At 37.8% G+C, this 23,056-nt stretch overlaps 2 protein-coding genes across 2 annotated transcripts; both read right to left on the bottom strand.

The window, feature by feature from the left end:
* Window positions 1-917: 917 nt before the first annotated feature.
* Window positions 918-22,300, bottom strand: LOC135708667 (uncharacterized). The gene is made up of 9 exons (XM_065230768.1): window positions 22,263-22,300; window positions 21,526-22,216; window positions 21,215-21,416; window positions 21,035-21,150; window positions 18,451-18,768; window positions 17,661-17,906; window positions 17,406-17,583; window positions 1,541-1,635; window positions 918-1,478 (listed from the first exon to the last, which is right to left on the bottom strand). The coding sequence occupies exons 1-9, from the start codon at window positions 22,298-22,300 to the stop codon at window positions 918-920; spliced, it is 2,445 nt and encodes an 814-aa protein (XP_065086840.1).
* Window positions 3,184-5,226, bottom strand: LOC135708518 (sporozoite surface protein 2). Its single transcript, XM_065230629.1, has 5 exons — window positions 5,148-5,226; window positions 4,253-4,353; window positions 3,886-3,942; window positions 3,330-3,602; window positions 3,184-3,192 (listed from the first exon to the last, which is right to left on the bottom strand). The coding sequence occupies exons 1-5, from the start codon at window positions 5,224-5,226 to the stop codon at window positions 3,184-3,186; spliced, it is 519 nt and encodes a 172-aa protein (XP_065086701.1).
* Window positions 22,301-23,056: the final 756 nt, after the last annotated feature.

The raw sequence follows: 23,056 nt of genomic DNA on the forward strand, positions 1-23,056 counted from the left end.
TCCACTCTCGAGAACGAAGCAAACGAAAGAAGAAAAAAAAAATCCTACCGAAAAGATCATGATCACCACCGACCGACCGGCCGACCGACCGACCGACGACCGCATCAAGAGAAGAGTTGATAGCGCGAAAAACCACCCATCCACCCCACACCATTCCCACCCCACCCGACAAACGCTTTCCCATCCGTACGATGGGAAAATGCCGGTCGGTGGTCGACGACGCCGCCGCCGGCCGCCGAGCCACAAGAGATGGTATATTTTTAATTATATGTGTTGTGTGTATGATGCTCTCTTACTTGATGTAGTGTCCTCCTGACCCCCAGGTCCCTCCCTTTGCCACGCAAAATCCGTAGATTGGTACCAGAGCTATTAGGCATCAAGTTGATTGTCTAGGGATTCTGATTTTCGGCAACCTTTCGTTAGATGGGTGTTGTTGTCGTCGTCGGCCGAGGTTGGCACGGGAGGCGATTCGCCCAGATGATGGATCGTGGTCGTTCGGGGAGAGGTTTTCCACTACCTCTCGTGACAATCGGGAAGCGATACGGACGGATTGAAAGCGATACTGAAAGAGAGACCGGGAGCAGCAGAACGCACCGGGGATTTGTTTTTCGTTTGGGAACCTAGCTATGCGAAAATGGGATTTATTGAAGTGATTTATCGCGAATTGTAGAGTATTTTCAGGAAATACACTGGGTTAAAGATTGACACATGCAGATGGTGCGGCCAGTTTTAGTTCACCGCCGTTCACTGTATACATAGAAACCCGATAAATTCGCACAATTCGCACCCATTTTACAGGGAAAATCTTCTCTCAGAAAATCCAGGCTCATTCTCCATCATCAAGGATGTTCGTTCCATATTATTTTTTACACAAAACTGCTTCAATAAAACTTACTAAGTTTACTTCTCAACAGCCATCAGCTGCAGAACTTCGACTTCAGCAAATCGATGCCCTCCAGCAGTACGTACAGCACTCCCATCTCGTCCACCGGGTCCTTAACATCGTAAATCGGAGCCTCAATCATCTTGCTGTCCCCCAAATCAACACCCTGAATCTCCTGTCGCAATCGAAACGCAGCAAATCCCAGTTCACTACAATTCCGCACCTCCACCTGTTCGTTAACGACCAAAAACCGCACCATATCCCGTCCACCGGGCAGCATCATATCCTGCAGCACTTGCCGGCGCCTTTCATGCCTCCGATCGCCGAGCTCAAACACCACCCGATGGTCGAAGGTGTACTCCAGCGGTGGCCTGCCGTCCATCTGTCTGGCAACGTCGCTCCCGGTGGCTAGCAGATCGGCCGACTGCGGCGTTTCCATCCGATGGCCCCGCTCGCCTAGGAAGCTGAACTCCACATAAAAGTGCTGAACCTTCCGCTCGAGCAGCATGGCTAGCGTTGCTGTCCGCCAGCGTACCTTCCTGATGACGATCGCTATGTGGTCCTCGGATTGGGATGGTGACGATGACGGCGAGGACTACAGAATGAGAATCAATTGATTAGTTGATGGAATTTCAGATTTTTCACCATGCTAACTACCTTCGAGTACTCTTGAGTTGACTGTTGAACCTCTGGTGTAATCCCAAAATATGCGGCATAACTTTGACGCATTTTATAGCTAACGCTATCATTGCCTGGAGGTGGAATGGGGGAACCTGGAGAGATATAGTTGAGTGATTTGATTGAACTATAATTACAATGGAGCGGATATTGTTTGGTTGATCAACAAAAGCAAACTACAGTGGGCCGGACACAAAGTGCGATGGAATTTGAATAATCTGGAAATCAATAAATTGAGGATGACCTTTCGTCTCCTTGAAGTGAAGCATATGGTATATAGAACACACCATACTAGGAACGAACAGCCATGATTGGTACATCTACCCAGAGGGTAAGGCGGTGGCCAAGAGGGCGATTTGAAAGATGTTTTCCTAGCAACTTCTCCACGAAATAAATTTTATTCATATTTTATAAATGAACGTAATTACACGAATGAAATATTTTAAATTGTTCAAAAGTGGTCCAGGAAAGCAATCTAACGGAACAAAACCAGGGGGGGTACTGTTATATTAGTATAGTTAGTTAGGTTATATGTTTGGATTTATTGGATTTATTAGATTTAGTGTATTTATTTGAATTATTGGATTTATTGAATTTATTGGGTTTATTGAATTTAATGAATTTTGTGGATTTATTGGATTTGTTGGATCTAGTGGATTTATTGGTTTTCATGGATTCATTGGATTTATTGGATTTAGTGGATTTACTGCAGTTATTGGATTTATTGGATTTAGTGGATTTTGTGAATTTTGTGAATTTAGTGGATTGGTAGGATTTATTAGTTTATTTGTTCGCATTTATTGGATTTATTAGATTTACAGGACTTATTTAGTGGATTTAGTGGATTCATTGGATTGATTGAATTTATTACTTTGACTATATGTTTTAGTATTACTTCTACGTGAAGTCAACGATTTACATAGTTGAAGATGCTAATTTCAAATAACAGACTGTAGTGGTAATTTTTATACGATAGATGGAGTAGATGAAAGCATAGAGTTGATAGTTCCGTTAGAGTACGGCAGTGTGAAGATTGTATATAGATATTAGACAAGCGAGCTAGGACAACTTTTAAGGAAGGTACAAATCGGTTTTTTCATCTCTCTTTACCAAACTCCCCCTTTGGAGAGGAATGGTGAGGGGTGTCCCCCTCCGCCACCACTGGCAAAAAGAAATGAAAACCGACCCGCTGTATCCAGTGGATTGTATCCAGTATTTAGTGGATTGATAGGATTTATTAGTTTATTTGTTTGGATTTATTTGATTTAGTGGATTTAGTGGATTCATTGGATTGATTGAATTTATTAGTTTATTTGTTTGGATTTATTGAATTTATTGGATTTATAGGATTTATTGGATTTACTTGACATATTTGATTTATTGGATTTATTAGATTTATTGGATTTATTGGATTTATTGGATTTATTTATTTTTATTTTTTTATTTGTTTATCGTTAATGAAGTATACCATTTTGTTTCATGTACTTACTGAAAAAATCAGGGCTGGAGAGTTGCCTCTAAAGTGGATTTAGTGGATTTAGTGGATTGATAAGATTTATTAGTTTATTTGTTTGGATTTATTGGATTAATTACATCTATAGGATTTATTTAATTTAATTGATTTAATGGATCTATTGGATTTATTGGATTTATTAGATTCATTGGATTGATCAGATTTATTAGTTTATTTGTTTGGATGTATTGGATTTATCAGATTTATTAGATATATCAGATTTATTAGATATATCAGATTTATTAGATTTATTGCATTTATCGGATTTAATGGATTTAATGGATTTAATGGATTTATTGGATTTATTGGATTTAGTGGATCTAATGGATTAGGTCTATTTATTGGATTTATTGGTTTTAATGGATTCATTGGATTTATTGGATTTAGTGGACGTACTGCATTTATTGGATTTATTGAATTCATTGGATTTAGTGGATTTATTGGATTTAGTGGATTTATTGGATTTAGTGGATTTTGTTGATTTAGTGAATTTAGTGGATTGATAGGATTTAATAGTTTTTTTTTGGTCTATTGGTTTAATAACATTTATAGGATTTATTGAATTTAGTGAATTAAGTAGATTCATTGGATTGATAGGATTTATTAGTTTATATGTTTGGATTTATTGAATATATTACATTTATTAAATTGATTGGATTTATCGGATTTAATGGATAAATTGGATTTAATTACATTTATAGGATTTAGTGGATTTATTGGATTTATTGGATCTAATGGATTTATTGGATTTAGTAGATTTAGTGGATTTAGTGGATTTAGTTAATTTAGGGGATTGATAGGATTTATTAGTTTGTTTGTTTGGATTTATTGGATTTATAGGATTTATTGGATTTACTTGATATATTTGGTTTATTGGATTTATTGGATTCATTGGATTTATTTATTTATTTTTTAATTTGTTTATCGTTGTTTGTTAATACCATTTTGTTATAAGTACTTACTGAAAAAATCAAGTCTGGGGAGTTGGCTCTAAAGTGGATTTAGTGGATTTAGTGGATTTATAAGATTTATTAGTTTATTTGTTTGGATTTATTGGATTTATATGATTAATTACATTTTTAGGATTTATTTAATTCAGTGGATTTAATGGATTTATTGGATTTATTGGATTTATTGGATTCATTGGATTGAAAGGATTTATTAGTTTATTTGTTTGGATGTATTGGATTCATCAGATTTATTAGATTTATCAGATTTATTAGATTTATTGAATTTAGCGGATTTAATGGATTTATTGGATTTATTGGTTTTAGTGGATCTAATGGATTAGGTCTATTTATTGGATTTATTGGTTTTAATGGATTCATTGGATTTATTGGATTTAGTGGATTTACTGCATTTATTGGATTTATTGGATTCATTGGATTTAGTGGATTTATTGGATTTAGTGGATTTTGTGGATTTTGTGAATTTAGTGGATTGATAGGATTTATTATTATATTTTTTTTTTTAGGGGGCGACCCATACATCCATACCTCTCACGTCAAAGTCACGAGTTCAAATCTCACCCCCGGACAAGTCACGAATGATCCAAGAGTGTTAAAGTGACTATAACAAAAAATGACTATTGGATTAATTACATTTATAGGATTTATTGAATTTAGTGGATTAAGTGGATTCATTGGATTGATAGGATTTATCAGTTTATATGTTTGGATTTATTGAATATATTAGATTTATTGGATTTATTGGTTTTAATGGATTCATTGAATTTATTGGATTTCTTGGATTTATAGGATTTAGTGGATTCATTGGATTTAGTGGATTTAGTGGATTTTGTGGATTTAGTTAATTTAGTGGATTGATAGGATTTATTAGTTTAGGGACTGTTCATAAACTACGTAGACAGTTTAGGGGGGGGGGTGACAATTATCCACGGCCCATACAAATTTTAAATTTTTTGTATGGACAATTGTCTACGCAGGGGGAGGAGGGGTCAAGAATCCCAAAAAACTGTCTACGTAGTTTATTGAACAGCCCCTTATTTATTTGGATTTATTTGATTTAGTGGATTCTTTGAATTGATTGAATTTATTAGTTTATTTTTTTTTTGATTTATTGGATTTATAGGATTTATTGGATTTACTTGATATATTTGATTCATTGGATTTATTAGATTTATTGGATTCATCTTTTTTTTTTTTTTTTCTTTATTTTTGTGATTTTTAGCCGTAGGCTAGTTCATCACATAGGTATTGGAATTGGATTCATCGAAATCATTTATTTATTTTTTAATTTGTTTATCGTTACTGAAGTATACCATTTTGTTATATGTACTTACTGAAAAAATCAAGTCTGGGGAGTTGGCTCTAAAGAGGATTTAGTGGATTTAGTGGACTGATAGGATTTATTACTTTGACTATATGTTTAGTATTACTTCTGCGTGAAGTCAACGATTTACATAGTTGAAAATGCTAATTTCAAATAACAGACTATAGTGGTAATTTTTATACGATAGATGAGGAGATGAAAGTATAAAATTGATAGTTCCGTTTAGAGTACGGCAGTGTGAAAATTGCATATAGAGAGTAGAAAGCGAGCAAGGACAACTTTTTAGGAAGGTACAAATCGGTTTTATCATCTCTCTTTACCAAACTCCCCCGTTGGAGAGGGATGGTTAGGGGTGTCCCCCTCCCAGTGGTGGCGGAACGGAACTATCAATTCTATACTTTCATCTCCTAATCTATCGTATAAAAATTACCACTTTATTCTGTTATTTGAAATTAGCATCTTCAGTTTATTTGTTTGGATTTATTGGATTAATTTCATTTATAGGATTTATTAGATTTAGTAGATTCATGGGATATATGAGTTTAGGATTTTATTGGATTTATTAGATTTATTAGATTTATTGGATTTATCGGATTTAATGCATTTATTTTATTTATTGTATTTAGTGGATTTAATGGATTAAGTCTATTTATTGAATTAATTAGATTCATTACCTTGTTTGTTTTGATTTATTGGATTTAGAGAATTAAGTGGATTGATATTTATGTATAGGCTATAATGGATTTATTGGATTTATTGCATTTATTGGATTTATTTAAAACAGCAAAAAAGGTTATCTTCCATTTAATTCCACTTAATTAATTTTGGTATCCATGACAGATACGTATTTCGACTACAATGTGCAGTCTTCATCAGTGTCATTCCCACTAAAGAACTTATCAAAATCTAACCCCCTTAAGTACTCATCCCCTGGATTTATTTGATTTATTAGATTTTTTTTATTTAGTGGATTTATTGGATTTATTGGATTTACTGGTTCTCGCGGATTTAGTGGATTGATTGCATTTATTGGATTTAATGGATTTATTGGATTTAGTGAATTCGGTGGATTTATTGAATTAATTGGATTTATTGGATTTCGTGGATTTATTGGATTTATTGGATTTACTGGAATTATTGGATTTAGTAGATTTATAGGATTTATCGGAATTATTGGATATATTGGATTTATAAGTTTATTTGTTTTGATTTATTGGATTTAGTGGATTTTGTGGATTTATTTGGTTTATTGTATAATTGTGGATTGATTATACTTATTGGATTTAATCAGGGCATTCATATTAAATCAAGTTGATCAATATCCAAATATTTAAGTTGCCCGTGGACCAATTTTTGGGACGTTCTAGTTTGACATGACTTGTCATAACAGTCGGAGTCGGTACTTTTTATTTCAACTCCATCTCCGACTCCTTATGCTCAAAAATATCGGCTTTGTTTCGAGTATTTTTTAGATTACCGTGGTTTTTAGTTTCCGTTAAATTGTTGAAAAATAATGGCAGGTAGTGTTCGTTAAGTGCTATGCAGTTTTCTCCGTTGGCAAACTTCCTGGTAGTGAACTTCAGACTTCAAATCAAGAAGATTTGTAACTCTGCCAGAATCCAAGCGATAGTAACAGTAGCGCTGCGCTCGAGCGAAGATGGAAGTACTGCATAGAAAAATGAGCCAATACACAAACCTTTCTTCTGAGGTGGTAATCTTTGCTATCAAATCGTTCGAAGCATTTACCTTTGAGTGGCAGATGACGCGATTGTGTCGGTCTCATACACTGTACCAAACCACCGTCCTCTGTTCGAATGAAACCTCAGACCATTCAAATCGAAACATCGAAATCGCCTTTTCGAATGATAGCTGCAACCGAAAGACGGTTGTTTTGAAATCAGATGATTTTCCTCTCGAATACAGGATGAAAATTGTTATGAGAAGAGATAAGACCTTCAGTTAGAATGCGTAATGCTTTCTGCAGAATGATAGTCATCTTAAATTGAAATGCATTTGGTATTGGTTCAGCCCCTTAACGCAAATCACTCAAAACGATGATGTAAATAATTCTATTGAACGTCATTTACTGCTTTGAGCAGACAAACGAGGTGAAAGCATAGCCATCGCATCGGTGGTACGAACTACGAACATTTTTAAAGCGTGGAAACCGTAGTTTATCTATTTCGTGGTGGAGGAAGTTTCCTCGACCAAAATATTATTTTTGTATCCATTATGAATGGCTGATGTTCATGGCTGTTCAATATGGAAATGTAAACAATGGAATTAATAATCTAATTTCCAAAGCATTTGTAATTGTAAATCATCTTATCCTTAAATGGTTGTCCTTTGAGCCCTGTATGTTTTACAGCCAATGTTCAAATAAATATCATCCTTTATTTGGAGGACAGTCATATGAATGTTCATCAGTTGATGACGAATTCAATCATAAGGAAATCATCCGAAATTCGACAGCATATTGTTAAAGGGCTCGAGCAATACAATAATCAGTCGAAGTATTGCGAATGTTTTCGTTCAGTGTAGCGGTCGTATGAGAAAATGGAAAAGTTGCCAGTCTTCTTGATATGTTGTCTTCGCTGATAGGCAGAATCAAAAAAGCTTAAAAAGTATATGCAGATTCCCGCTTCACCTTATTGAGTGCGAGCCATGATTTCTTCGGCAGTAGTCATGCATGATTAAAATCGAAATAATCTCTCCAGTATTAAATTTAATTCTTTTTCAATACGGATACACCTATAATCAAAAAAGATTAAAATTCAAAAAAAATATTAAAATAGAATCAAAAATGATTAAAATTTATTCAAAAAAAGATAATCTACAACCTAATCAACCATGATTAAACTGGGATTAATATCAGATGCTTATTTTTTTAGAAAGAGAGGATTAATTTTTATTCATTCGATATGATTAAACTGAGTTTAATGTCAAATTGTTTAAATTTCGAGCAAAATGGGAATAGTTCAATTTATCAGTGTAGCACAGCTTACAGTAGAACGTAGCAATCCACCCCACCGAAACTTGCAAAACCCGCCACCAGATGGACGAACAACGGGAAGCCATGTGGGGTGGCGATAGGAAGGCCATTTTGAATGGACGATAACGGGCGCGACAAACTGGCAATGAATGACGAATGGCCCGGGTCACTGGCCGACAGACAGAGCAGTGACCCAATGACTCACTCAACTTTCAAATTGAAATCCCTGATCGGTAAGACCACCAGCGAAAACGGTTGATCATAGCAAGCTAGCTAAATTCAATGTGAACAGTGAACCAACTATCGAAAGCGGGGTTTTGCGGCGTCGTTTTCGTTCTACTGAAAATGTTATAAATTTACAATTTCATTTTTAGTAAGTGTTAATTTGAAAGTTCAGAACTGATGTTAAAAAGTGCATTAGGTGAAAATTTTCAAATTCTTATCCATTGCATGTGGTGCCGACTGTTCTAACCTACGCTCAGCTAAGTTTATTTACCTTTTAGTTCCTCTGCTCTCGATAGGAAATATCTATCTAATTCAAGACGATTATTTCAAAACTTACTGAATACGAGTTAATCAAGTATTGCACTACTGCTTGATTGAAAGTTCCAGTACATTATCAATGGTGTATATTTGCATCGATAATGTATTGGAGCGGGGTTTATCATGTGTGAAAATAGCATCGGAATGCTTGTGTTCTTGAAATGGACTATTGTAGCTGCAGTAGAGCTGTCACCTTCTGGCTCTCGGGTTCAAGCTTCTTTGCATTCAGAAGAAATGGTTGCAGGCAGATTTTATCCATTACACCACTGCCAGGCAGTGGGGGGTTAGGCCAAGGGCGAATCTTCATTCTAATCTACGATACTATTAATAACCTTTTACACATCAGAATGAATTGTGCATATGTTTAGGATCAACAAACATTTTCAGACGCAAAGGAGCAACAGGATCGAGCTGATAACGTTTCTTAATTCCAAAATCTGAAGACTGTTTTGAATAATGTTTAGGTAGTGGGCAGCAACAACGGGCAGGTAAAGTACTTACAGCTTCTATTTATTAAATGCTTGATATAACGATTGCCTACTAACAAAAATTCACCCTTCCCGTGAGGGGTCGTAGAGTTCTCTGCATCTCTCTTGGCTTGGTGGTGTTGGTCTATCATTCCTCCCCTTTCCCCACCAGATGCAAGGACGTGGCCAGGACAGCTCTGGTCTGTTGGAGGGAGACACATCCTTTATCTAAGAGGTAGTAATTAATCACAAATTACTATCTAACGGCAACGGATGAAGGTGGGTCTCCTTCTTAACAACAGTTTGGAGATCGTACCACCTACGACATAGTGCAACCTGGTTTATGCTATGCTACCCAACAAACAATTGAGAGCTCTTATAAAACACCTGAGTTGATCAAACGTTGAATAATAGCTTCCAGAGTTGAACAAGAATGTAGTTGTATTGCCGTTTGATTAAAAGTTTTAAGAGCTGTTGGAGCACTCTTAAATGATTGTTTACATTCGGTTTAACTATATGCTTTATAAGACCTACGATAACTTTTATAGCACCTTTGTTAAACTGATTGACAAGAGCTATATAGAACGTGAAATAAACGCATCAAAACAAACCATTGGGAGCTCTTATACAACACCTGAGTTGATCAAACGTTGAATAATAGCTTCCAGAGTTGAACAAGAATGTAGTTGTATTGCCATTTGGTTAGAAGCTTCAAAAACTGCTTGGAGCACTCTTAAATGATTGTTTACGTTCGGTTAAACTGTTTGACAGGAGCCATATAGGATGTGGTATAAACGCATCAAAACAAACCATTGAGAGCTCTTATACAACACCTGAGTTGATCAAACGTTGAATAATAGCTTCCAGAGTTGAACAAGAATGTAGTTGTATTGCCTTTTTGGTTAGAAGCTTCAAAAGCTGCTTGGAGCACTCTTAAATGATTGTTTACTTTCGGTTTAACTATATGCTTTATAAGACCTACGATAACTTTTATAGCACCTTTGTTAAACTGATTGACAAGAGCTATATAGAACGTGACATAAACGCATCAAAACAAACCATTGGGAGCTCTTATACAACACCTGAGTCGATCAAACGTTGAATAATAGCTTCCACAGTTGTACAAGAATGTAGTTGTATTGCCATTTGGTTAAAAGCTTGAAAAACTGCTTGGAGCACTCTTAAATGATTGTTTACGTTCGGTTAAACTGTTTGACAGGAGCCATATAGGATGTGGAATAAACGCATCAAAACAAACCATTGGGAGCTCTTATAAAACACCTGAGTTGATCAAACGTTGAATAATAGCTTCCACAGTTGAACAAGAATGTAGTTGTATTGCCTTTTTGGTTAGAAGCTTCAAAAGCTGCTTGGAGCACTCTTAAATGATTGTTTACTTTTGGTTTAACTATATGCTTTATAAGACCTACGATAACTTTTATAGCACCTTTGTTAAACTGATTGACAAGAGCTATATAGAACGTGACATAAACGCATCAAAACAAACCATTGGGAGCTCTTATACAACACCTGAGTCGATCAAACGTTGAATAATAGCTTCCACAGTTGTACAAGAATGTAGTTGTATTGCCATTTGGTTAAAAGCTTGAAAAACTGCTTGGAGCACTCTTAAATGATTGTTTACGTTCGGTTAAACTGTTTGACAGGAGCCATATAGGATGTGGAATAAACGCATCAAAACAAACCATTGAGAGCTCTTATACAACACCTGAGTTGATCAAACGTTGAATAATAGCTTCCACAGTTGAACAAGAATGTAGTTGTATTGCCTTTTTGGTTAGAAGCTTCAAAAGCTGCTTGGAGCACTCTTAAATGATTGTTTACTTTCGGTTTAACTATATGCTTTATAAGACCTACGATAACTTTTATAGCACCTTTGTTAAACTGATTGACAAGAGCTATATAGAACGTGACATAAACGCATCAAAACAAACCATTGGGAGCTCTTATACAACACCTGAGTCGATCAAACGTTGAATAATAGCTTCCACAGTTGTACAAGAATGTAGTTGTATTGCCATTTGGTTAAAAGCTTGAAAAACTGCTTGGAGCACTCTTAAATGATTGTTTACGTTCGGTTAAACTGTTTGACAGGAGCCATATAGGATGTGGAATAAACGCATCAAAACAAACCATTGGGAGCTCTTATAAAACACCTGAGTTGATCAAACGTTGAATAATAGCTTCCACAGTTGAACAAGAATGTAGTTGTATTGCCTTTTTGGTTAGAAGCTTCAAAAGCTGCTTGGAGCACTCTTAAATGATTGTTTACTTTTGGTTTAACTATATGCTTTATAAGACCTACGATAACTTTTATAGCACCTTTGTTAAACTGATTGACAAGAGCTATATAGAACGTGACATAAACGCATCAAAACAAACCATTGGGAGCTCTTATACAACACCTGAGTCGATCAAACGTTGAATAATAGCTTCCACAGTTGTACAAGAATGTAGTTGTATTGCCATTTGGTTAAAAGCTTGAAAAACTGCTTGGAGCACTCTTAAATGATTGTTTACGTTCGGTTAAACTGTTTGACAGGAGCCATATAGGATGTGGAATAAACGCATCAAAACAAACCATTGGGAGCTCTTATAAAACACCTGAGTTGATCAAACGTTGAATAATAGCTTCCAGAGTTGAACAAGAATGTAGTTGTATTACCTTTTTGGTTAGAAGCTTCAAAAGCTGCTTGGAGCACTCTTAAATGATTGTTTACGTTCGGTTAAACTGTTTGACAGGACGTGGAATAAACGCATCAAAACAAACCATTGGGAGCTCTTATAGAACACCTGAGTTGATCAAACGTTGAATAATAGCTTCCAGAGTTGTACAAGAATGTAGTTGTATTGCCTTTTTGGTTAAACACTTCAAAAGCTGCTTGGAGCACTCGTTAATGATTGTTTACGTTCGACCAACCACCAACCACAATTTTGTTGCTAAAAATAGCACAAGTGATAGGCACGTTTATATGACCATAAGGCAATGATTATTAGACTGCAAGAGAAGTCACTCAAGATGAGCTTCATATACTTCTCTCATATGATCAAAATATGTATTCAATAATAGAGCAGATGGAAACAGAAGCGGCTGGCAATCCGGGGATCATGAGTTCGAATCTTGCTTCGAGAAACCCCTCGGTGGAGTAGAGGTAAATTATATATAGGTGTTATTAATAAAAGCAAACATTAATTTAAGACATATATCATATAATCAACGATAACATTTCTAGATAAATTCTCTCAATTAATGAATAGAGAGATTAATTGAAAGAATATCAATCAAAGATTAAACAGATGCTTGTTACTACTTCCTCCATGATCACAGAATGTGAATTATGGCATAATTACATATTTTTTCAATGTGCACAAATAAATTAAATTAATAAAAACTGTACAAGCAATTATTTTGGCGTACCACGACAATTGTTAAACTAATTTTAATCTGTGAAAATTGTGAGTACTTACACAACGGTTATTAAGGAGTCATTAAAAAGTGCTATAAACGCTTTTCACCGCTTGCTGTATAGTGATTATTTAGGAGTCATAATAGAGTGTAACAAACGCCTCTCAGGTTCAATCTCTAATACATTTCGAAGCAGCTGTTAGGAGGTGTCTACAAACGTTGTATTAGAGCTTTCACCAAAACAATAAAGCTTGAGTTTAAATATGTATCTATAAACGTTGTATAAAAGTTTCTTCTATCCGGTTATTAATGAGTCATTGAATAGTGCTATAAACGCTTTTCACCGCTTGCTGTACAATGATTATTTAGGTGTCATAAAAGAGTGCAACAAACGCCTCTCAGGTTTACTCTCTACTAAATTTCAAAGCAGCTGTCAAGAAGTGTCTACAAACGTTGTATACGAGCTTTCACCAAAATAATAAAGCTTGAGTTTAAATATGTATCTATAAACGTTGTATAAAAGTTGCTTCTACTCCTATACCGCGTATACATATAATGCTGTAGTTGAACAGGTTCTCCAAACCAGTGTAAACAAGAGTTTTACAGAAGTTGTAATAAACAAATTGTGCAGTTATTATTCAGCATGCAGTTGAATAAAATCACAATGGAAGCGTTTCTTCAACAAGAAATTGATTTTGGGTAAACGTTTTACTGAATACGTTAGACAACACCTTTGTGTTGCAGTTGTATAGGTTCTCCAAACCAGTGTAAACAAGGGTTTTATAAAAGTTGTGGTGAACACACTGTGCAATTATTATTCAACATGCAGCTGAACAAAATCAAAACGAAAGCGTTTCTTCAACTGGAAATTGTTACTTGGGTATGCTATGAACCAACTTTCCAAAGCAAAAATTAATAGTGGAAACCATAACTAACAGTGAAAAATGTGACGAGAGAGTGATGGATAGAAGGACAGGAGGTAAAACGCAATAACTGCCATTTTAGTTAAAATAGCATGCTAAATGTGTTTGACCAGCAGGACCCCACTGTATTTAGTACTGATCCACTGTACTGTGTTAGGATCCGGTAAACGTGCCGGAAGGTTACACTGTCGCTGCCTGCCGGCCCGAGTACGTCACCAATTCGTAGGCCCATGACGTGCAATGTGGTCTATACAAGGTGTGAAATTCATGGGCTGTATGTATTGGTGAAGCTCGTTTTTCACTCGGTTTTCATTCGGCTTCGCACGATTCGCTTCTTTCGAACCTTCAAGTACGCTCGTAGTGACGTCCTAACGTTTGTTTCAATCACAGTTTGCATAGGAAATTTAAAATGAAGAATAGAAATTCTGAATGAAACCAAAAGTTATGGATGTTCTTCCACTGAATGATGAGATAATTTATTGATTATTGTATTATCACACTGTATACCATGGAAAAGAAGCCTGCCGGTGAGTTGGTGCCCATTTTCAAGTGAGGAGTTATCATTAAAAAAATGATGGGGTTGTGTACAAGACACGACCGCATGGTTGACGTAGACTACGTTAAGCTGTGTAGTGAAATTCTCGTGCGTTTTTCTAGATATTGATTTAGAATACAGTAGAAGTAACCTATGATTTCGGTCCTATGTACATATGTTGGATTTCCTACTTAGTAAAACTTGGTTAAATTCAGGACCTCATAAAAATGCGAATACATATTCTATTTCATTTGGTTTCTAAATTACAATCAGATATGAGTAAGGCTTTCTTCAGGTGATTCATTGAAGCGTCCAACAATGACCGTCATGATGGCTGATATTCTAGGACACAAATCTTTGACGGTTGTGACATCACTCATGAAATTGAAACACCTTGTGTACTGAACTGCAACAAACGTGAAGTCCCAATTTCTTAGTTATAAGTTTTGTGAGAGCTGATATCTGTACTCTTGAAATTTTTATGTGGTAATGAGATTGATCAGAAATAAGGTTTCCTCAGCGATTCAACTTCAAAACGCTAAACGAAGTGCACAATTTTGCGGCAGTGCTATGCAACATTTCATAGTTGATCGGGATATCAATTAGCCATAAATCCATCCAATAAGTTCTCGGTACATCTTTTATCTAACGATTGAACAAATAAAAAAAAATAAGACTGTGGAAAATTATCACTTAGATTTGACACTTCGAAAATAAATTAAGATGTTCGAATATCCCTGTTGTTTATCGGCCGATTTTCGAGAAAGCGTCTGTCAAAATTGATTCCTTGTCTGTCAGAAATAAATCTGCTGGATAAGCAAGTTTATTTGAAAATTTTCCATCTGTCAAATTTAAGTAAACATTCACCAAATGGAACACAGCCTTAATAACTCGTTTATTGTTGTGTTTGTTGTATTAGATGCGAGATAAAAACTTCTTTTATCGCTATGTGTGCTGAAAATACCTGAGCCGAGTGGATTCAAGGAGAAAGTTGACGAAGAGAATCTTGTCAGTGTTACTTAGGTCCTAATGCAATGTTCAGATTGAATTGTTTTGCTTAGCTGTAGCAATGTAAACAGAAAATCGATGAAGAGAATCGAACATTACAAGTAGGCCCTTTTGAACGCTCACTTTCGAATTTCAGAACCTAGCACTGAAAAAACTCGATGGTACCTCTATTTATGCTAAGAGATAAGCATTGCAAGTCCCTCCTACTTGAAGAATTATGCAATCGAACGGCTGGCTATGCCTCGCCCCCATCAGCCAAAAAAATGGGGTTGTATAAACCATGCTATTTCATAATTTTCCAAGTAGGAGGGACTTTAATAGCTAATTTAAAAGCATAAATAGAGGTACCGTCTGATAATTTCAGTACTTGGAACAGAAAACTGTAATCTGTGTAGGAAAATCCTTCTTATCACCACAGAAACACGCCGTTCACGTTTTCTTATGCAAAATAATGAATGTGCGTTCACAAAACGCACGAAATCTTAAAAAACCATATTAAGATATTTTTTTAATACAATCAATAGATTAAAGATGTACCGATAATAAAATAGAGGGATTTCAAACTTAAATGTTCTGATCGCGAAATATTGATGATCAATACCGAAATTGTCCAACCCGTTTTATGTGGTGTGCTGCTGATTTTCAGTGTTGCTCAGTCGGAACTTTCATAAATAACGTAGTAGTTGAGGGAGGAGAGGGGTTTCAGAAGTTGGGACCGGCCATGTATTAGGTGTATTGCAAAACACGCTCCGAGGGGGAAGGTGGTCAAAAAAATATACGTAATTTATGGATGGCCCTAATTTTAAAGTTAAAAAAAGAAAAGAAGTTAAATTTTGGTAACCGTGGCTGAGCTCTGTTTGAATTTCCGGCATTTTCGAACATTGAAAATAACATACGAAATGTCACGATAAAAAACTCGGCAATTGGTACACAGCCCACGAAGTATTTCTGGATTATTTTTTCGAAGGAACGTATCAGCTTTTGTAAACAACGCATTTGATCGTCGATTTGGCGTAACTGGTAGCTTACCCACGCATGCTAACACTACCATGAGATAGAGGAAATTTTCCCCTACCTGATATAGTGGTGTTAGTATGTGGGGCGAGCTATTAGTTATGCCAAACCGACGATAAAATGCGTTGTTTACAAAAGCTGATATGTCCTTTCGAAAAGTAATCGAGATTTGCAGTTATCATTCAGCCAGGGAGCGCTTGCGCCATCGAGGCGACGCTGCTCCACGGGAACGACGCGCAAAGTTCGAGGTGCAAAACTCGAACGCTGCGCGCTTGACAGGAACCGCCTTCCTACTGCTGCTACTGCTGCTACCTGCTTACCCGCCGTCCGAAGCGAAAATGAGTTGAGGCACATTAGCAGCGCTGTTTTATAGCTTTTCAGATTCAAGCAGCACGATGTGCAACCAAATTCTACTTGATTATGAGGACTGGGTTTGGGGAGAACGTTTATTTCATGAAAACAGTGATAAAATTATCACTTTTTATTTGTCCATTTTTAAAACAGTTTTTTTTATGAAAAATTGCAACAGCTTACGAAAGGTATTTCCTATCGATTAATGTATTTGGAATTCAATTTCATCTATAAATGACAAAGTTATAAGCGTTCAAAATCTTACACCTTTTCGTGGTGGTCGCAATTTTAGATTTTCGATTTACCCCCAGTACCTTCCCGTACGACGTAGTCTACGTCAAAAACAAAACGCCAACTGATATTTTATGGAGACTTTTACAACCAAGCGCAATCTTCATGAAATTATAGCTAGGATTTGCTGTACTTCATATTTCGCAAATTTCCTTTCCAGTGTTATGACGCCATGACCATCCTCTCCCGCAATGTTTACCTTTTTCTCTCTACCAACACATATGTGAGGTCTAGATCTCCACACCTTGTTTAGACCAGGTTGCATGGTGTGTGACCCGTGGTGCTTACCATCGCTACCCCGTACAAGGGCCCATTCAAATATTACGTACCGCAAGAGGGGGTGGGAGTAGTCTGGATATTAGGTATAGGAAAAGTGCCACTTTTTTGTGTTACTGACTGAGGTGGCCGAGACTTACAAAAATGCGTCCAACTTCGACTCCGTCTCCGACAACCCTGGACGAATTTCAAAACATGTCTTATTCACTCACCCTGCTCTGACGCTCCCTTGCTCGCGAGACTTGACAAATCCTCCGTGGCACTGTTTCTGTCCTCTTGAAACGAAATCCTTTTCTTGTCGGCCGAACTGGACGAAGCAGATGTATAGGACGCTTCCCGAGTCTTCAATGTTTGGAACTGCCCGAAGTAGTTGGCAGTCCTGAACTCCTTCTGGCAAGGAATGGATGGAAGCATTTGGTACAAATTCTCATTCGGAAAGTGTGGATATAAGAAAGATATGAACTTACCGCCAGATTCTGCGCATACGAGTTCGACAGCAGCAAGGCGGTATTGCTTTGCTTCGGTTTGTTACTGTCCGTCAGGCTATTTTGCTGTAGCAAAGCGATCCTCGGCAGTATCTGGCTTATCCTGACCTGTTTCGGGGAAGTCCGACGGGGGTTTCTCGAATCCGAATCATCCGACAGGTGAATCTGCTTCGGTGAAGGCGGCGTACAAGGTGTTAATGGGAGGTCTTCTGGTTGTTGATTTTCATCCTGTAATTGCTAGGATTGATAACGCTTCATAGATCCAGTGTGTAAGCGAATGATACCTTTACCTCACATGCCAATTCCTGGTCTGGTTCAGGCGACAGAAATTGTTCGCAACTGTCGATTTGTATTCCAGGTATCGAATCTAACTTTTCTGTCATTTGCTCTGATTCGGTTTGAATTTGGGCATCACATTTTGAATGCTATTTTTAAAAATAAGGAGAGAATGTTAATTTCCTTAAGCAATCTGAAAACAACCTTTTGAGAAAAAGCATAAGAAATAAGAAGACTTGTTTTGCGACATGAAATGCAATAGTTTAAACTGTCTATTTCCTCCATTAACATGGTAACACTTTTGAACTCACAGAGATGCTTTGGAGCCTACTAGTTAAGATAAATATGCTACTATTTTACTATGTTGTGGATAGAGTTTACGAAGAAAGCTAGCGCAGAAGATCACGTTCAACGTACCGGCGAAGCGGGGACACCTTTGGCGGGAGAAGCTGAAAAGCGCAAATTTTCATCAATCAAACCGCTCTAATGCCAGAACTGTGACGACCGTACCTTCCAAACTCTTCAGATTATCCTCCAATGCCGATTTTTCCTCGACCAGGGTTTCGTTCTCCGTTCGCAAACCCTCCAACAACACCGACAGGGTGTCGTTGTCTTGCTGCAGGGTCTTGAGCTTCTCCAGTAGCATCTTCTGGGCATTTTTCGTCACCGCTTCCTCTTCCTTCAGTGTTTCGATTTGCCTGCCCAGGTCCTCGTTGTGACTGCGCAGTTCTTCCAGCTGAAAGCGCAGCAGTTTGTTCTCGTCGACGATTTTCGTGAAATTCTCCTGCTGGCGTTTCAGGAAATCACGTTCGATCTGGAGAAAGCAGAATTGAGGAATGACTTATTGACGTTTTTTCTGCTGTAAACTCCAGCTCTGTTGAGGCTTCCAAGACGGATCCAATGAGCATGAGCAACATTTCCATGAATTCGTGGAGTAAACATTACAGGGTGATTCAGAATAATTGTCAATGATTTCACAAATATGCAATTCTCAATGGGTAAAGTGGGTATATGTTCAAGTATTTTTGTTTTAAAGTGTGTACAATAATCAACATGTATTGATAGTAGAATTTTAAATTTAAGGCTTGTACTCGAAAAAAATGCACAATTTTTATCCGTGTGTAACTTTTTTATCCGTGGGTACAAATTGATGAAAATCTGGGTATAGCTAGTTTGGAGTGAATTCGTGAATTGTTTACATGTGCAAAATTTCATAACAATCGGTTCAGTGGTTATTGAGATGTCATCGAAACAAGAAGAAAATCGCCGGAGAATTTTGCGCACCGTCATGGAAAATCCGACTGCGACCATGAGATGGATCGGAAGACAACTGGGAATCACCCATACAACTGTGTCTCGGGTGGTAAAATCGTTCAAGGAGTCCCAGACGACCAAGCGGCGGGCTGGAAGTGGAAGAAAATCGAAGACAGCTGACCCTGTGAAGGCCCGGAAGGTGTTGGATTATTTCAAGCGTAATCCGAACCTTTCGATTCGCGACGCGGCTCTGAAGGCAAAGTGTTCCGCCTGGTTCGTTCAGCAAATTATGAAACGAGCTGGAATTCGTGTATTCGAGGTCCGGAAGGCACCGAACCGACGTGATCAACAAAACACGGCGGCCAAATCCCACGCAAGGAATCTGTATCGATAGTGGTTAACGAAACCGATGTGTGTGGTTAAGGATGACGAAACCTACATCAAGGCAGACGCAAAGCAGATACCGGAGCTGGAGTTCTACGTTGCCAAATCACGGTTTGATGCTCCGGAAGACCTAAGGAAGAAGAAAGTGGACAAATTCGCCAAAAAATACTTGCTCTGGCAGGCCATATGCCAATGCGGTAAACTGAGTAAACCGTACATCACAATGGGTACCATCAACAGCGAAATTTACCCCACCGAGTGCCTCCAGAAGCGTCTGTTGCGCCCTTTCTGCGGTCCCACGGAGGCGAGACATTATTTTGGCCGGACCTGGCATCATGCCATTACGCGCGATCGACGTTGGATTGGTACAGAGACAATAACGTTGTTTTGTACCAAAAACCGCCAACCCCCCAAATTCACCAGAGATTCGTCCGGTGGAAAGATTTTGAGCCATAATGAAGGCCAAAGTTTGAAAATCGTCCAAGGTGTTTAAGAACGAGCTGGAGTTGAAGAAAGAATGGATGAAAGTGACCAAAAAGGTCGGCTCCACCATTGCACAAAATGTAATGAGGGGTCTTAAAGAAAAGGTGCGGGCTTTCAGCGAATGTAGTAGTTCATTCCCTGAAAGTTTCAAGAAAATCCGACTTAAAATAAATTTTTGGCTAACACTTTTGTCTGGTCCATTTTTTTCGAGTACAGGCCTTAATTCGTTTGCGATTTCAAGAAGTCATGGACATGTAAATAGAGCATAGCTATAATTTTTTCAGAGCGAAAAAATCGAATTTTGCAACGAGTTGCTTACCAATTTTTTTGCACTCAAAAGAGTGTCGAAAAGTAGAACTTTTCGGCACTGGATGCTTTATTTTAGTTAGGAAAAGTATGCCATTATGCTATTCAAAACAGTGTCAAAAAGTGACACTATTCAGCACCGAGTGCCAAAAAATTGTTTGGCACTCAGTGCCGAAGAGTGCTACTTTTCGACAATCTTTTGAATAAGATAACAGCCTACTATTCCTAGCTAAAATACTACAGCCGAAAAGCGCTTATTTCCGACACTCGTTTGAGTGCGATTTTTTTCAGCACTCGTCGTAATTATCCAACTTGGCAAGCCTCGTAGGATAAATGTACGATTCGTGCTGAAAAATTTCGATTTCGCAACTTGTTGCATGAATAACTATATTTGGCTGAAAATTGGGTCGAAGTTTACTTTTCAATTCTGATTTTTTAATTGAAAATGGCATGTTTATATATCGTGCAATATTGGCTAAAAATTTGAGGAATAGGTTTGAAGAGGAAATATTTCTGTTATAAATATCTCCATAATGTGTATTGAAAGTACTGAAAGTCCCCAATAATGTTTGATTTTCAGCTGTTCGACATTTACACTGTTTAGTTTTGTAACCTGATTTAGGCACCCCAAAGTTAGCTGCTAACATAAATACCTCCACCTCGGACATGTTCTCCTTGATCTTTTCGATATTCTTCTTCAGCCGTTCGCATTCCTCAAACAGCTCCGAGTTCTTATCCTTCTCCTTCCGAATGTGCCCTTCCAGTTCAGCTGCGTGGAAATCGAAATCATTTTCAAATCGCGCAAATTGAAATTCAAATCATATTCAACTCACCTTGCTTCGTCAGTTCCGCCTCCAGGATCCGCCGTTGCTCGTCCTGCTGCCGCTGGATCTGCTTGGCCATATCGTCCACCTGGCGTGTCAGATTAATCACCTCCATGTTCTCCACGGCGTTCCGTTTCATGATTTCGTACGACAGCTTCTCCTCCAGCTGACGACCGAGCAGTGTATTTTTTTCCTTTTCATTTTGAATTTCCTGAAATTGCGTGCGCGTGCAAGTCAGTAAAATTAGCCACCCTCCAACATCACACCCAAAGGTGTTAACTAACTATACCTATAGCGTGAAAATCAATAACACCTCTTACCTTATGCAAGAACTTGATGTTCATTTTCATTTTCACAAACTCCGACTCGTTGGCCATTTTTTCCGCCTTCAGAGTGTCACAGCTGCGGCACGCTTTCGCCGATTTTGGATTTCTTTTACCATATGAACAGGATCCTTCACCGTCGTCACCGTCGTCTTCCGTGGCCACACTCGAAGCTTCATCACGATCCTCATCGTAGCCAACTTCGTCGCCATTGTTTGACGATGCTGAAGATCTGGTCGTGATTTCCTCCTTCCGGTGACTCGGGCGTCGATGGGCGCTTTGCGATCGCACTTTATCGCCGTCACGCTTCTCACGTGACTCCTTCTTTTGGCTTTTTCTCAAAGCTTCCAGCTTTTCACGCAGCTCTTGGCGCTGCACTTCCAGGTCCTGCAATTTACTATGATTACTCCTCTGATCCGTTTTGGACCTGATACTCTCCTGACTGGACAGCCTCAGCAGCTTGGTCTTCAGTTTCTTGATCTGCTCTTCCTGTTCCTGGTAGCGCTTTTTCATGGAGAAATTTTCGTCACACAAATTTATATACTTATCCTCCAACTCTCGGCGGCTGAGCTTGGAAACCATCAGTCGATGATTGATCAAATGCCGCTGGCAGAGATCCATCGGCGCTCGGTAGTTCTCCGCGTACGGAGATGCACTCGCTGGACGTTTTTTCCTTAAAGTGATGAATCTCACATTTACAAATGCCCGTCACGGGAAAATTAAAATTCAAATACAATGACTTACATGTTTCGCTATCTACATCCCGGCCCATTTCCAATTTTTACATGTTAATGATACGTCCGATTCTAAAGATATAACACGGTCCAATGTTCTATAACCTTCAAGAAAATTACAAAATTTACCACTATGCACAATTTCGGATTCCATCCACTTGAGGGGAAAACTGGAAACCGATCTGATTATGATGCAGAATGTTGATGTTTTTATTTACCGGTTGCCACGGGCGACCGTTGGTGCAATCAAATTGTGCTAGAGGGTGGACACGAGCCGGCGTCACGTGCGCTGATCCAGGTGGTTATGGAGGCCACCACCACTCACTGATACGAGTGAGTGAGAGCATGCGGAATGCAAAATATATTTTGTTAGAATTGCAACTCATAAGGTGCTATCAGTTCCAATTTGGATTCTAAAGTTATATGCAGAGTTGCTTCCACTCATTGATATACAATTCGGAATTATGAAATCATTAGATGTTATGATATGTTTCACTTCTTAGTTACAAGAAGAGGTTGTAATGTATGCGTTGACACACAAAACTTATACTAATCAATATCATATCAATATCACATCGCAGAGGTAAAAAGGCTAACAAAGAGATGGATAAAGGACTTCATTATGAATTTAAATCCAAGGTTGCAGAACATATCGTTACAAAGGGGCACAATTTGACTAAGGATAACATTAATATCCTGCGGACTGTATCTTCGCCTTGGAAACTAGACGTGGCTGAAAGTTTAGAAATATTTAAACATAATCCATCAACATTGCTTAATAGAGATCAAGGAAA

This window comes from Ochlerotatus camptorhynchus, unplaced genomic scaffold (genome assembly GCF_037179485.1).
Source record: "Ochlerotatus camptorhynchus isolate MF236.1 unplaced genomic scaffold, CSIRO-AGI_Acam_v1.1 ptg000330l, whole genome shotgun sequence".
In the NCBI taxonomy this organism is placed as follows: Eukaryota; Metazoa; Arthropoda; class Insecta; order Diptera; family Culicidae; genus Ochlerotatus; species Ochlerotatus camptorhynchus.